This window comes from Motacilla alba, chromosome 2 (genome assembly GCF_015832195.1).
Source record: "Motacilla alba alba isolate MOTALB_02 chromosome 2, Motacilla_alba_V1.0_pri, whole genome shotgun sequence".
Lineage (NCBI taxonomy): Eukaryota > Metazoa > Chordata > Aves > Passeriformes > Motacillidae > Motacilla > Motacilla alba.
This window is the reverse complement of record NC_052017.1, coordinates 21,238,837-21,255,173: the sequence shown is the minus strand read 5'-3', so window position 1 is coordinate 21,255,173 and position 16,337 is coordinate 21,238,837. Positions and strand designations below refer to the sequence as shown.

General features: G+C 36.3%; 1 protein-coding gene across 1 annotated transcript in view; it reads right to left on the bottom strand.

Annotated features, from left to right (window-relative positions):
* RUNDC3B (RUN domain containing 3B) overlaps positions 1 to 16,337 on the bottom strand; it is a 51,489-nt gene that overhangs the window by 12,175 nt on the left and 22,977 nt on the right. Inside the window, exons 6-8 of the mRNA XM_038127962.1 lie at positions 15,518 to 15,598; positions 13,702 to 13,870; positions 9,694 to 9,851 (exon numbers count right to left, since the gene is read on the bottom strand). Coding sequence (XP_037983890.1) covers positions 9,694 to 9,851; positions 13,702 to 13,870; positions 15,518 to 15,598 — 408 coding nt within the window. The remainder of the gene's footprint in view (positions 1 to 9,693; positions 9,852 to 13,701; positions 13,871 to 15,517; positions 15,599 to 16,337) is intronic.

Genomic DNA, 16,337 nt, shown 5'->3' with positions numbered 1-16,337 from the left:
GACTTTCTAAGGGCAGTTGCTGAAGTGAAAAGAAAAGCAGGAGTGTCCTACTGCAACACATTTTCTTCTGACTAAGAGAGATCTTCATGGTGTCACAGTCATGGTACTACTTGGGCCATGGAACAAACACCCTTGAAACTTCTTCAGCATTTTTTTAATCCTCCCTTATTGTCTCTTAGAGAGATCTTGAACTATATCCTAACAAAATTAGTTATCAATTTTATACAGTCTTCGATTTTCTTGACCTTTGGATGACTCGAGGAAGTTTATACTGTCAGAAGTACCAGCAGCTGGACTCCTGAGTTCTAGTCTAACCGCAGTGGAAACTTTGTTTCTGAACACAAACATCCAGAATGGATCAAAACCTACCATAATATGTTAACTTCGCATACGCTCACTAAAATAGCAAAGCAGCATGTGACTGACAATCTTCATGTCCATGGACAAAACCAGGCCTGATTCTCTGGAGGAGGATAACGGGCACAACACAAGCAGTTTTCCCAAATAGTAGGTCTTGACAGAAGACAAGAATGATGAACTTGATCAGCAACCAAACTACCGAAAAAGTAAAGAGCAGATTCTCATCTCTGCTGGGAAATGAAGGACTCTTAGCAAACAAGCTTTTTTTGGACAGGTTGTCTAATTTGCTGTCTGTAAATATCCTCTCAAGCCCAGTTTGTCATTTAAGGATTCTTTTTCCCTTATGTCAGTGATATAAATACAAGATATCTGTTCATAGCTGAGTTCCTTTTAAAAAAACATTTCAGCAAAGGGTGTGGGAAAAAAAATGAATCAAGACCTTTCTTCTTAACACATCAGGAAAACTGGTATTCTCAATAACTTGTTTATCATTTTAATTTGATTCCTTTGAATTCAGTAAAAACAGGAGAAACAACTGCAAAATGGTTAAGTAAGTTTGGGTTGACTGAATGACTACTTTTTCTTTAAAATTCCACTATCATATTAAGCAAGCAAGAGTTTCATGAGAGATATCCAACAGGGTAATCGGAAGGTTAATCTACATACATAGGCAAGTATTTGCCTTGCGGCAATATATAGGCAAGTGCATATATATATATATATATATATATATATATATATGTGTGCAAAACTAGCATATATAAGCTCTTTCAAATTGCAAAGGTTTTAATTACAAACAAAAAATTAAATTATTAGCAGCAAGCCTTGAGTAATTCCTTCTTCGCAGTTGAATGTGAATTAATAGAGTTGCCAAGCTAGGCAAACAGTAAGGCAGAACTTCAAAATCTCAGAAATTGCAGAATAAAAAACGAGGAGAGCAAAGTCTGATCCAAGGGCAAAGAGGTGAAAAAAACCCCAAGCAAAAATCCACAATCAGATATTAACACTAGAAACAGAATCTTTGCCAATGTAATTTCAGTTGTAATTTGAGTTGTAATTTGGATAAGAACATCTCAATGGCCAACAGAAAAAACACCTGTCTGTATCTCAACCACTTGCTAGCCAAAACAGGACAGCAGCTAATCTAAACTTCTTGCTTAGGAATCAGGGAGCACACTGATTGTATTTTCTTGGATATAACTTCAGGCATTTCCCTGTATCTATTTAAAGCCTTTCCAGAACTCATTTAGGCTGTGCTTTATTTTAACAAAATATTGAAGAAACACAAGACACAAAGTTAAAACTGGAAAAACAAGTTGTAACCTAAATTTACAAATACCATCCATAATTTAAAAAACCTCCAACATTTTTGCAATCATATGTATGCACACTGACCTGTAACTCACCTTTCTTTTGAACAAACTATTTGTAGTTTAGAAAAACTTGTAATTTTGTTGTGAAAGTATAAAAAAGAATTTTCTAATCTTTTCCTACTGGATGAAACTTAATTTCTGATCTGATTTATTTAAACCAATAAATCTAATAAAATAAATCTGAAGTTAGGATAATTTAAATATCAATTTCTTTTGTCTGACAAATTGCAGAGATACTCCTTCAGTATATCAACAATAAAGTAATGTCTGCAAATACAGAACTAGCCTCTCCTCCCCATTCTAACCTGGTACTGTTCTTCCACCCTTAAAAAATGATGATTTTTTCACTATTTGTCATTTAAACCTCATTCAGTTTGATATTGAACTTCATGTAACTTGCATTGAAAATATGAGAAAAAATTAAGTTCTGCGCAACTTCTCTCATTTATGTATAAGCAATATGAAATACTTGTTTTCCCCATCAGTATTTTCTGGAATGCAGAAGGAAATGTACAGTAGATGAATATGAAGATTAAGAAATGAAGCACAAAACCCTGTGACTCTTAGAAGCAAATGGTAATGCAAGGTTATTTATTTAAACAGATAAGGCACAAAGAAATCAAACTCAGGCTCTGTGACTGCAATCCAGCAGTTAACGATTATGCACCATGATTAACTTACCATAATTTTTATCTATTTCTTTCTAATTCCTCCATTTGTAACATTAAGTTATTCAAACTCTTTTATGACAACAAAGCCTCAAGTTCACCTGAGGTTCCAGACAGGAGATAATTCTCTTGTTGAATTAGAAGAGGAAGACACTGATGTTTGCTGTATTGCCACGCCAAAGCAAGTATTCTTCTCTGCCACAGTTCAGGTATATTGACAGAGGAAAAACTCATAATCCACACAATCTGCTTTCCTACCACGAATGCACATCATTTGCAACAACTCATTGTACTGAGGCCTTCAATGCTTGTCATTATTATTATTATTCTGAAAGGCCTTACTTTTCCCTATTACCAATCTTTTAATTCTACACTGGACAAATATTCTGGAATTTGGAATGCATAGGGTCCAAGTAACCTATTTAAAGCTTTCTTACTTGGTACTTCTATGCAATGCCTTCATCCATAGAAGTGAAGCTATGGGAGAAGTGAGAAAAGATGCCACTGTAAGAACAGATTTTATTATTACACATTACACTCCTAGAAGGGGACACACTGCCATGCTAATGTCATTAAGCATGCAAAATGGGGGAAGAAAAGTCCCTGTGGGTCTCTAACCCACCAAGGGGAGTGAAGAGCAAAAGAGAGCAGAAGGCAGACTCCTTACAAAAGTATTTTTCATTCTGGAGTAAGAAAACATTTTCCTGTAAATATTCCAACACATGCTTGAAGACACCAATAGCTTCAAAAGCTTTAAACTTTTTTTAGAATGTTAAGGTTTATTTTAAAATAAGCCTTTTACCCCCCCTTTTTAATAGTTCAGAATGAGATATTAAAAATAAATGCCTCCCCTATCTACTGCAACTTGTAGAGTAAGGCCTTTCCTTCAGGCTGCTATCAGCCCAGAAACTTTTGACTTCCACTTGCACAATAAACCCACGTGGATTCTAAGAACAGAATAATCATGTTGGAGGCTTGACTGCAAATTGTTTAATTGTGCATAGTTCTGTACCTTGCCCTGTATGTTCCTCTCTGAATTGCAGGAGTCTCTATGTCCTATGCCCAGCTGAACTTTTCCTAGTTATTTATATTTGCAAAAAAGGAAACACCCATGTCTTCTTGGGTTTCAACCTCACTAAAACCAGAACTTCCCTTCTTGCTGTCAACTCATACCCTTGTAAAACAGAATGGGATTACAATATTGCAGCAAACGTGAAAAGAAAAAAACTACACCAAAAAAAATTCAAACCACTGCCTAAACAGAAGTTTTACCATCTCTAAGAATATGTAATTTTTTTTTATGATGTAAAACAAAACAAAACAAAACAAAACCCACACACGGACAAGTTGAAAAAAGAAAGACTTGAAAATCAACCAAACTGCAATACTAAGGATTTCAAACTGCTGCTCAAACTTGAGGGAGAAGCAAAGGACAGACAGGAAGCATTACAAATAAAAGCATGGCTAATGTGAATTAGGATTTGATAGCAGGATCCATTAAAGCTTTAAAAGGGAAGGATTAGCATTCTCAGTTTTCACGTTCTAGGAAAGAAACTTACCAAGATCAAAGATTAAATTTTAATCTTCAACTTCCTTTCAGTGAGGAAAGAAAGCAGCTGCAACAAATTGGATTTACTGTACTTAAGCAGTTGAAGAATTCAGTTTCTTTGAAAAAAAGTCTTAAAAGAGGGACTATCTGAAATGAAGGCAAGAGGGCTAAAAAAAAATTGATCCAGCTTCCCTATTTCTCCAGATGATTTAGGTTTTGAGCTAGGATTACAAAGCCAGGCAACCCACATTAAAGTTTTACTCAGAAGGAGACACAAAACACAGCTAAATTTCAAAGCCTTTGTTGAGACCCTCCTGCTTCCATTTCCTCAGAGAAGATTTTCTCTGCTTTGTCCCTGACAGCCCAGCCACAGCCTGCATCTACAGCCCTGTGCCTGACAGCCCAGCTACAGCCTGCATCCACAGCCCTGTGCTTCACAGCCCAGCCACAGCCTGCATCTACAGCCCTGTGCCTGACAGCCCAGCTACAGCCTGCATCCACAGCCCAGCTACAGCCTGCATCCACAGCCCAGCTACAGCCTGCATCCACAGCCCTGTGCTTCACAGCCCAGCTACAGCCTGCATCCTCTACAGCCCCGTGCCTCCCTCTCTGACCCTGCCCTGCCTGTTTTTGTGGCAGCACGCTGCAGACTCCAGAGCGTTTACAAACAGCACCTTGACAAAGTGAGGACAAGCAGAGATACTATTTTCATAAGCAAGTTTTTTAACCAAATGGGGCATGACCTTTCAGTGAAAAGAAATCATCTTTGCTAACAGAGAATATAGTACATCTTCCTTTACATAGTCCATGGTAGGTCATGGTGTGTTTGAAACAGAGGAGCTAATTTTGCCTGGAATTAATCACGTCCAAATTTCTTCTCTTTACAAATACAGCTGTATTATTCAGATAGAAAATGTAGTATAGCTTGATATTAAAATATTAAGTGTTATTAATAAAATAAAATGTTAAACTATATTAAGGCATTAAGAATGGAGGAAAAGCTCAGTTTGGACCTTGAAAAGGCTAATTCTGAAGGAACAGCCAGGGAAAGAAATCTATCTTTAAGATTTGACAACACATGAAAAAAAATTCTTAAGTATACAGTCAAGCTTAATTCAGTGTAAGATGTAAGTATCCCTTCAATTTAATTTTATTGATGCTTTATCTATGCTTTAACCAGTAACAGGATTCCAAACATGGAAGACTGACGTTTTCCCCCCTAGCTTTTCTTCCCTTCACAGAACACTATTAACAAGATGGGGATATAGGAAGAAACAGCAGAGGGAGATAAAAACCAGAGTACTATAAAATATAGCATAGTCACTGAATGTAAAAAATAAATTTCCCATAAATGTGATAAATTGCTTAAAAAATTACACCAGTGGGGACAAAGGGGCCGTAACATCTTACATCAGGCACACAAACCTGAAAACCTGAAAAAATTCTTTAGGAGGAAACCTGTGGTGGTAAACATTACACAAATCACTGTTTTCATCTCAGCAAAAATCAAAGCTGAAGAAAAAAATTCTCAAGTATTTTGAGTATTTTTCTGCTTTGCATACAGTGCTTTCCTTTTTCCTTTCACTTTGTTTTAAAAGATGTTCTATGTTAAAGTGATCAACTTTTATAACATCAGTGAGATCAATTTTTATAACATCAGTGAGTCAATATGCAGGAAATGAGCCAATCAGGAAATTGACGGAATCTCTCTCGTAATCATACATCAATATTTAACATATATAAATATCAATTTCAGATGCAGAATCTGAACTTGAGAGTAACAAAAGCAGAGTTTGTCGTAACACAGGTAGTGTGCTAGCCAAAAGACAGACTAAGAATCACCCTAAGGGGAAAAAAAGCCTGTTTAAGCTGAGCTAAAGAGTATAAATGCAAGGTTATTGTGGGCCAATGGTTCCAAATTTTGCCCAGCCACATCTTTGACTGAGCTAGCTCATCCTGCAAGGCAGTGGTCTCAAAGCAGGATGCAGAAGATAATCCTTTGAGGTACTGGAAAAAACCCTTCTTGTACTGCTAATAAATTTTTTTAAATGCAGCATTTTGTTTATTTCATCTTTATCTTACACTCTTCAATTTCTATTTTTCTATGTATAAGAATGCAAATAATATATTAGCACAATAGTGCTAATTATATTTCTATATTTAGAAATATTTGTTAATGTCGCAATATTTCTATAATTTATAAATAATTATACCTATATTGTGGGCATTCTTAGAATTATTTTACTGATGGGGTGTGCAATCTAATGTCTCTGTGCTTCAAGAGACATTCTACATTTCTTTCCAGAAACACAGAGGAGGCAGGAATGTCTGCCTCTGTACATTTAGAATACTCCAGGATACAGCTCCTTGATGCTTTGGGATCCCTATCCCTTCAAATGACAATTCTGTAATTTGAATGTTACAGAATTTGAACTATTTTCTTCATCTAGAAGGTGCCATGGATCACAGGCTTCTCCTGGCTGTCCTTCTATGAGCTGTTATTTTCAAGCACGTCAGAGCTGTTAATTTTACATACTTTAAGGCCTTTAGAACTGCCTCACCCTCGCTGTAAAAATACACTATTCTTAGAGAAGAGTGGAGCCAAAAGCACTGCTCTGTAGTGTTCAATTCAAGTCCTAGGAAAAAAAACACATCACAGTGATGACATCCGAAATAAAAAATGAAGGCCCCGAGTGGCTCATCATTATTACAATTCACACAGTTGAAATGCCTCCTGAACACCGACAGGCTGTGGGCATTGATCATCCCTCCAGGAAGCCTACTGCAGTGTTTGACCTCCCTCTGGGTAAAGAGATGTTTGGCAATGTCCAGTCTGAACCTTCTTCCCGATGAGCTGTGTATTAGCTAAAGTGTGCTGAACTGATAATCAGGTTGTCTACTGCAGATTCACTTTTCCAACTTGATTTGCTATCAGACACCTGCCAACAAAGCAAGAGGTCCAATCCCCAGATGGGTAGGCATATTGGTAAGAAATGCAATTAAGCTGAGAGACACAAAAAAGTTACTCTTTTGTGAACAACTAATTGATAAATTTTCAGCTTCACCATTTTCCAGATTCTGGTATTAATGAGATTTTAAAACGGCTTTTAACTACATTGGAAACTATGTTGTTCATTGTAGTTGAATATTCAAGTGTGTGAGACAAAGTTAAGAATACTGAAATTGTATACTTTGTAGAACATGAAGCATAGCAGCTGTAAAAGAAAAATTCCTTCCAAATTTTTCTGACATTCTATCCCCATATTTATTTCATGCTTTGCAGCAAACTCCCTTAGTAAACGTGCATACAGAAAAGCTTCTCTTTAGGACATCTAATGTTTAACCTGAAGGTCTTGTTGATCTGTTGATCCTAGGTTAACCAGCCTATCCTGTCAACAAAGTCAGACCTCTATTCCTCACCTTTTTTTTTTTTTTTTTGGTGGGGGTAGGCAGAAATAGATATAGACTCAGATTCTGTCGAGTCCACTGACAAGATACATAAAACATTTTGCTTTGCATGCCTGTGAAATACCATTTTGGAAACCTCAACAAAACCTTACTCAACAAAATTCTGAAGTCATAGACCTTGCTACCTTAAGAACAGCAGCCAGTAGAATAGAAGAGCATCATCAAAAAGAAAGTATAGAATGTTTATTTATAATGGTTTCAATTACACAGCAAACAATCCTGAACCAGATCTCAAAGTGTTTTACAAACAGCAATGCAGTATGCCTTGGGCAGAATTACAGTCCCAGACTTGCTCTTATCTGCTGATGAGGAATTCAGATTACAGCATACATTCACTGCTTCAAAATGCCAGTAATGGTAGGGGAGCAAAACACTAAGTTCTGGTATCACTTTAACATCATTCTAAGATGGCTGGACCATAAAAAGCAATTGGCTAAAATTCATCCCTCATTACAGGTATATTACTGATAAAACACATTCTGCTGCCAGGTTACCTTTGGTTGGAATAAAAAACCCAACAAAAATATCAAATATGATTAAAATAAGTTAATTATGACTGATGTTGACCATTAGAAACCTGCTAGGAATATTTCTTCCCCTCCCTCACTTGACAGGCATGCTACACTCACAGCAATAAAAATGTAAAATTATACCCCAAATATCTAGAGTAGTTCAGACTCCTGACTGCAGTGTCTCACATACAGTTATACAAGAACACTGTCAAGATACAACAGAGGTTATTCCACAATTTGAGCCTTTACACAATAAAGCCATAAAACAAAATCAAGCCAGAAAAAACAGTCTGACTGCATACATCTCAGCTAAAATTTAACAGCAGGTATGAACATTCAAGATTTCTAGTATCGGTGTAGGTTTAAATAAGTTTACACCTTCCCCCGCATCCCCCAAATAACCAGGGATGCCAAAGCGGTATAACATGAATCATTAGGCATATCAGCAAGTTCGGAGAAGAATTCAAGAACAGGTATGTCTCAAAACCTTACAGTCAATCAGAGGGAAAAAAAAGAAACTTGGAAAAACACCCTTTTTCTTAATCAACTCTGCATTTGGCCTAAATAAAACACGAATTCCATACTCCTGAACATTTTCCTAAAATCCATTTCAAGCACTGGCAATAAAATGCTCTATCATGAGAGAGAGAGCAGCAGAAAAAAACCCCAAAGCTTTGTTTACAAGCTTGAAATACTTTACTTTGTAGTAAAGACCCTTTTGGATGGTGTCTTCATATAATCTCTTTATCATGGATTGTTTCAAAGATCTCAGATGGCTGCCATGTTACTCCTGGGCTCAGACATTAACAAATTAATTCAGATTTAAGGCAAAATAACTTGTTTTATATTTGTTATGAACAGAATATTCAGCTGCTGCAGTTGAATGGCAGTTCCATGGCAACCTATCACTGAGTTTTCATTCTGCCTGAGTCTTCAAACACAGAATTACAGAATGGCTTGGGTTGGGAGGGACCTTATAGATCATCTTGCTGCAACACCCTGCCATGGGCAGGGACACTTTCCACTACTCCAGGCTGCTCAGAGACCCACCCAATGTGGCAATGGCTCTGCAAAAGGAGAGTACCTCCCCACCCAACAGACAGGGCTGAGAGGACAAACTGTATAATGATCATAAGATACTCCAATATGTTTCATACTAGAAATCACATGTGCTGTCAATAAAAAATAAGCTTTCTACTGTTTTAGCATTTTGCCTTGCATTGTAGAAAGGGTGATAGTGAACTGGTTTGCCAGTTTGAATAGTTTCAGGACCACCAGATGAACTTCTACCATGTCTGAGCCATCACAAATAAATTAAAATCAACCCAAAGAAAATAAATATTTTTTACCCCTCTTGCTTGACTTTTTAAAAAATGGTCTTCAAAAGGTAGCTGGTTTCAATACTTTTAGGGGTTGCCTTAAAACTGGAAGTAATAAAATATAAAGAACATTTTATAAAAACGTGTAAAAAATTTAGGCAAGTTACAGTAAGCTATTTCAGATTTTAAAAAATTTAAATATTTAATCTCAGAATTATTCTGTCTCACACTACTACAGTTTCCAGGGAACCATTCCCAAATCTAAGACTAGTCAGATCAAAAAAAAAAAAAAAAAAAAAAAAAAAAAAAGCTAAAATACATAAATTTCTTTAAGAAGTTGACTCATTTCCACAGGATTAGAAACTCTACATATTGTATAGTTATATAACTTAAATAATTTAAGTAATGCTGCTGTAGCAATGCTTCTCCATTATGCTAACTTACAACTGGTCTTGCAGTTCCACAATGATATATTCCAGCTGCTCCTTCTCCATTTTATGGGCTAGATCCATATCTTCAATTCTTTGTAACAGCAGCTTATTCTGTGAGACAGATTCAGACAGCTGGTTTTCTCTGAGTCGTACCAATTCTTCAAGATAACCCTGAAAATGTAAGTTATTAGAAAACTTTGAAGAGCACAATATCAAAACCACTTTCAATTATGCATGATCATATTTGTTGGTTTATGATGTATACAATTTTATTTTGGGTTTGTTGTAGGTTTCTTAATTATTTATTTTTAAACAGACTAGTAAATTGACTTCAGATTATTTTGAGATTTCCTAATAGGTAACAGGAAAATCATATCTTTATTTATATTCTTGCAGAGGAGTAGAAAAATAGATGAAAAAACCACAACTGACCACAACTATTCTGTGATCCTATAGTTAAGTATAGTTCTATCCATCGGGTATATTTATATTTGACAGGGACTTTTTAGTCTCAGTACAAGTTCCAAGTAATCTTGAGAGCTTTTCAGTATGCCTAGTTCTGCCTCATCAAATATTACTGTTATCTTTACTCCTAAGATATTCCCTGGAGTTTTAAGTTAGCACTTCAAAAGTACTAAACGATGCATTACAACATAACACATTTCCTGCCTCTCAAAAACATAAAAAAACCCAAAACAAAATTTTTTAAAAATCGAACCATTTTACAGAAACATTTTAGACCAGAAGCACCAGTAGCAGAAACATAATCCTATGTACAGTAAATACCTCTATCTATAATGAATATGGAAATGCACATCCCACCAATACAAGCATATAAACTTCCAGTATAAACAGAACACAAATAATTCAGGAGTTTACTATTCAAAAGTGAACAGCTGAAACCATTCCAGAACAGGGAAGGGATAACTTCCACATAAATAACAAATGTGTAAAGTATGACTCATTGATCCGGACAGAAGACAACTTGGAAAAGACAAGGTTGTCATATTCCCAGAGTGCCCTGGGCAGGGCAGAAAGGAAGAGACAGTTCCTAACTTTTTAAAAAGCAAGAGCTAGGCACCATGAAATCAAGCACTGAGGAGCCAGATTCAAAAGACAGAATAGGTGGTAGTTTTTCACATAACAGATGGTAGATTCACAGAATGCTTTGCCAAAAAAAAAAAAAAGTTTGGATGATGAAATTTTACATGGATTTAAGGGGATATTTGACAAGTATTTGGCAGAGACATCTACCACAGGTTACTATACAGACAAACCTTTTAGCTTCAGGCAGCCACTCAGCTGACATACGCTGGCTAAGAGTGCATTAGAAGAAAAGTGGGGCACAAACACAATGCGCTTTGTGTTTATTCTTCCCTCCACATCTGCTTTGGTCAAGTACACAAGATGAGACAGTAGCACAACCAAGGAGTCTTGGTCTAAACCAGCAGAGTGTAGCTGATCCAATAAAGCAATGCTAGGACTTAGCTTGCTAAAGTAACACCTGACCATATCCTACCACTCAAATGGCTCAGAAGAGAGACCTTTATCTTAGCTGCAATCCAATTGCATGTCACACTGTGACCTGGTGCTATTAATGGCTGCAGCACACATACTTACTTGGGAGGCACAAAAGGAATTTATAACTGTTTGGGCAAAATGAATGACAATAGAGCAAAAGAAGTATTCATCAGACCTACTGTATCAGCTACTAAAGACATTATTTTCAACTTGGTCTTGTTGCAAACACCCAGTTTTCCAACACACAGCATGTCAGAAAGCCCTTTTGTTCAAATAAAAAGTTTCTGATTAACTGGTACCTACTGCACTGAGGGCAACTCAGTCATTGGTGCAACTTATTGCAAAAAAGGGAAAAAAGGGAAGGGAGAGAAACACTTGGGAAAGGAGCTCTATTACACAGTCCATCTCAATGGTCATTTGTTCAAGCTGTAATAGAACAGATGCAGTATAGTTGAAGTGAATCATATAAAAACTTGGCAGGCACATCCCAAATGAAAATTAGAGAACAGAAAATTTTCTGACTGTAGGAAAAATAAGTTATTTTGCTGCTGCAATTGCAAGTAGGCATTCCAAAGGAGGACAACTAGGAAAGTGTCAACAGCTGTCAGAGGAGCTACCATTTTAAAAATTGTTTAAATGCACCAAAATTTCCAAAGATTTATTCTACAACTGCATTAAATTCACCCCTATATTAGTTACCTATAGAAGTTAGCAATTCATTAAGAGAATGTTACCAGAAATAACTTCCATGGAATGGGAATGGTTCTAGATATTGAACTCATGAATAAACCAAAATCACCATTTCTTGTTACAGCCACTGACAACCTTTGTGCTTATGCAGACAAAGGTTCCTAAAGATTCTGACCGTGGATGTGGGTTACATGTTTCTACACATGCATGTCACAACTTTGATGGAGTATCTTGGAAATGAGCAACCTGGATATATCAAGAAAAATAAACATCCACCTATTGTTCTCTTCAATGCTTCTCCAGACTGACAACACTCTCCCCATGGTGGGGAAAAGTGTACACTCAAACTGATCCTATGTTTTTGTCTGGCAAGGATGAGAATTCCTTCTGGAGGTTCAAGAGAAGGTTTTCATTTATATATTTGAAGAGATTCCTTTTGAACAGTATGCTTTGCTTTACATAAGCAGGGAAAAGGCCCTCTGTTACCAGAGAGGACCCCAGGAACACCAGTTCTTTCCATATGGAAAGTGATACCACACCAGCTCAGAAGACTGGACCAGAAACCTGGATGCAACGGTTCAGGTCATATTTAAAAAATGAAGTCTAAGAGACACAAAACACAAAAGCAATAATTGTATGCATAATTTAAAAAAAAATTGAATACCTATTATCCCAGAGGAAATCTGACTCTTTCACTGTCACTTAGAAAAACTCGAGCTATGTTCTTTCAAGTGCATTAAAATTTTGATTCTACTTATTCCATATTCAGGGAAATAATTACTCCTCCAAGCACCCTTGTGTGGTTCCAGCCCTTCATATGGTTGACTCTGTTCAGAGTTTCACAAAAATCCAATTCTTACACTAGGAAAACAGAACAATAAAAATACTAATAGAAGTGATTTTTTAAAATTTAACCAGGTGTATTTAATTTTTTTCCTGTAATTTTTCCTGACCTCTCTTTTTTTTTCTTTGTGCACTACTTCTTTGGTGTGTATGAAGAGTCTGTCCTCTTCTCTCTCTACTAGCTAATATGCATTGTAATTACTGTGGATGTAATAATGCTGTTATGAAAAACTGACAAGTACTTTGCTTTGAAAATGCTAAATTACTAACAGGTTTGGACATATATTTCACTTCACCTTCAACTTAAGGTCTGTTGGGTGGTAGATGGAAAACCCACCTTTGGTTTCTGTAATTACATTCAATATGCCACCTAAATTAAAATCTAACACAAACACATCCTTTCACATTTTCCTTTCCCATTCTGCTCCAATCAAGTTGTAAAACTACCTATTTTCTAAAAACCCATCCCAGTATCACTGAGAAGATAGTTTTACCTTCCATCTAAATGGATTACTTTGCTGATCCTTTTTGTTTAGTTTAAGACTAAGTGTTAAAGTTTAACATCACTATCATCATAAAAACCTTCAACTGTCAGTCTACCTACAGTAAAAATCTGTGACTTCTAAGGAAGAGAAAACTCATGTGAACTTCAAGCTCAATCTAACAGCATTAGAGATACAGCATCTGTAACACCAAGATTGGATAAAGAAGCCAAAGCTTCAAGACTAGATTGTGAAATCTGATCTCGGAATTATTGCTATTCTCTTCCCCAGCTTATCAAGCCTCTTTTCCCTCAAATCAGTGAGCAAAGATACTTGGATACCATAAAGATAATAAAATTTAGGACCACTTATATGAAGCTAAACAACATCTAATAATATATTTTCCTGCCTTTACTTAGATGGATATGTCACCAGTTGGTGATGAGCTTTGGTTCCAGAGCCCCCACACAAAACGAATCTTTTACCTTCTGTTCCAAGGCAAGCCGGTACTTCTGCTCTACTCTTTTGCATTTGTTGTACCAACTGTTTTCATCTGTGATGAAAGGAGGACCAATGTTCTCTGGAGTACTGCCTTCACTGCCACTACTGCCCAGCGTTCTTAGCTCTTCTTCATCACTGCTGATACTGTCAGAACTGAAGAATCATATTTATTAGCCAACTCAAAAGCTGCACTTATAAAAATCCAAATTCTGGTTGAAACCGAAACATTGTATTTCTTAAAAAGCTCTGCAAACAAAAAAAAATGGAAACGTTGGGATATGATGGATTACTAAACACAACTTGTATCTCAAGCTTTTGTTTCTATAGCCACCTAAAAAGTGGACAAAAATTTGCTTGTGATCTTTGCCAAGTCAGACAACTGTATGTGGGCTACTTTCCTTAGTACAAAGGGTAAATGCATTACAATATAGTTTCTTAAAAAAAAGCAGAGACCCAAAAAAGTGGTTGTCATTACATTAAAGCAAGATAAACTTAAATCAGAATGTATATCTATGTTTATAGCAAAGATCCTGTGCCTGTTACTTCACAGAATGTATCTCCCTACATAGTAAGTAGACTCATTGTTTAAATATCCTCGTATCTTCCAGAATCAATGCATGCTAGAGAATGCAGACATCTGTCTCAAAGACAAGAATTTATTTTAGTCTAGAGAAGACAGAGGGGATGTCATCAATGCATATAAATACCTCAAATGAAGGTGTCAAGAGGATGCTGCCAAGCTCTTTTCAGTGGTGCCCAGTGACAGGAAGAAGAGCAATGGCAATAAACTAAAACACAAGAAGTTCCAGCTCAACATGAAGCAGAACTTCTCTATATGGAGGGTGGCAGAGCACTGGCACAGACCGCCCAGGGAAGTTGTGGAGTGTCCCTCTCTGCTCCAGGTGTCACCCACTACAGGTGACCCTGTCTTGGTAGGGGCTTGGACTGGGTCATTTTCAAAGGTGCCTTCCAACAGAAACAATTCTGTGATTCCGATTTATCCCAGTACCCATTTGGAAATCTTCCCTTACAACTATAGTTCCCCCTACACTAACAGAATTTGCCAGGTTTTTTAAGTAGTCATTTCCATAACCCCGTGATCCTCCCATGATACAAACTGAATCACAATTTGTCAACTAACATGTAAGCCAATAAGAACTTCAAGAGAGTAACTAGGATGTTTCATGTTCAGTTGTACATCTTCAAGACTATTCCTAACTGCTTCTCTCTTTTTGGTAAACCTAATAACAGAAAACATATCATTAATTTCCACGCTTTTTGGTGATGTCAAATTGCTACTTGTTATTAGATACTGAGAATTCTTTTGATTATTAATCATAAGGCTGATCAGAGGAGCAAAATGTAGCTAAAAAAGTCAGTTTACATAGCCTGGTCACGACTTCCTGTGATGTGCTAATGGCTTATATTGCCTACGTCATATCTTATATTTATCAGGATATATATTATTTTTATTTACAAAATGACTATTTAGTTTTATGGCTACACAGAAAAGGCCTAAGAGAAAGGACAGCTTGGTATGGTGATCATCAAAGGAGATGCAGCATTCATTTTCCACTGAACTGTTATTCTGAATCAAGGAAACACAATTAACATGACTCACATTTCATGAATCATGCAACAATTCCAACAGTCTGAAAGAGCCAGGTAGCTGAGTGTACAGGTTTGTACTGAGAGATAAATATCATTTTGCATATGAAATGAAAAATAAGAGGCCAAATAAAAAGTAAAATCTTGCCAATGAAATAAAATTTTAAAAAGCAGAGTAAAGCTAAGAAGTACCTTTGGGTGAACTTCAAGTACGGTGTATAATCTATGACAGCTGGATAGCTTCCATCCAATCCCTCACCCTTCAGACAAAAACTGACAAAACAGAGCAACAACAAGTTTATTACAGGAAAATTACATTATAGTGACAGTTGAATATTACCAACCTGAAACTTCATTTTTTGTAATTTTCTGGTGCTATAAACCCTAACTTTTAAACATTCACTTTTATTATTAATAATACAGAGAGATGGCAAGAGAATAACCAGAAAGCTAACTGAAGTAGCAGAAACAGAAGAATTATGGACAAGCTTGGAATTTTCCACATTTAACATAATTTAAATGGTTTGCCGAATGCTTATATAACCATTCTACTAAGTAAAAAGCAATTTTCTCAAAAATATTTCAGGGTCTTTCTCCTTTCAGACACTTACAGGTGCTGAGGTGCACAAAGAAGAGGAACATAAATGAACCTAACTTTTGGAAAATGTTCTTAAATGGCTGCAGCTCTATAAAGCTTTCATTTACATTGTACTTTTTTTTTTTTTACTGGAAATAAATTTTTGCATTTCAACTATGTTTAATTATCACAGAAGTGACAAAATTATCATGCTTCCACAAGGCTCATATTCCTCATTCCTATCTCTGTTATTGATAAACAGATTCTAGTAAGTCACAGCTTTTGCTAACTGAATTGCAAAATGCCATTTCTGACAATGCAGTAATTGAAGTGCTATTTGGGAAGTACATCTAAAGGGTTGTTGGGTTTTTTCACCAAAATAAAAAGAAAAACAAAGAAAGTGAAAAAGCAGCCCTCCAAGAGCACAATTACCTA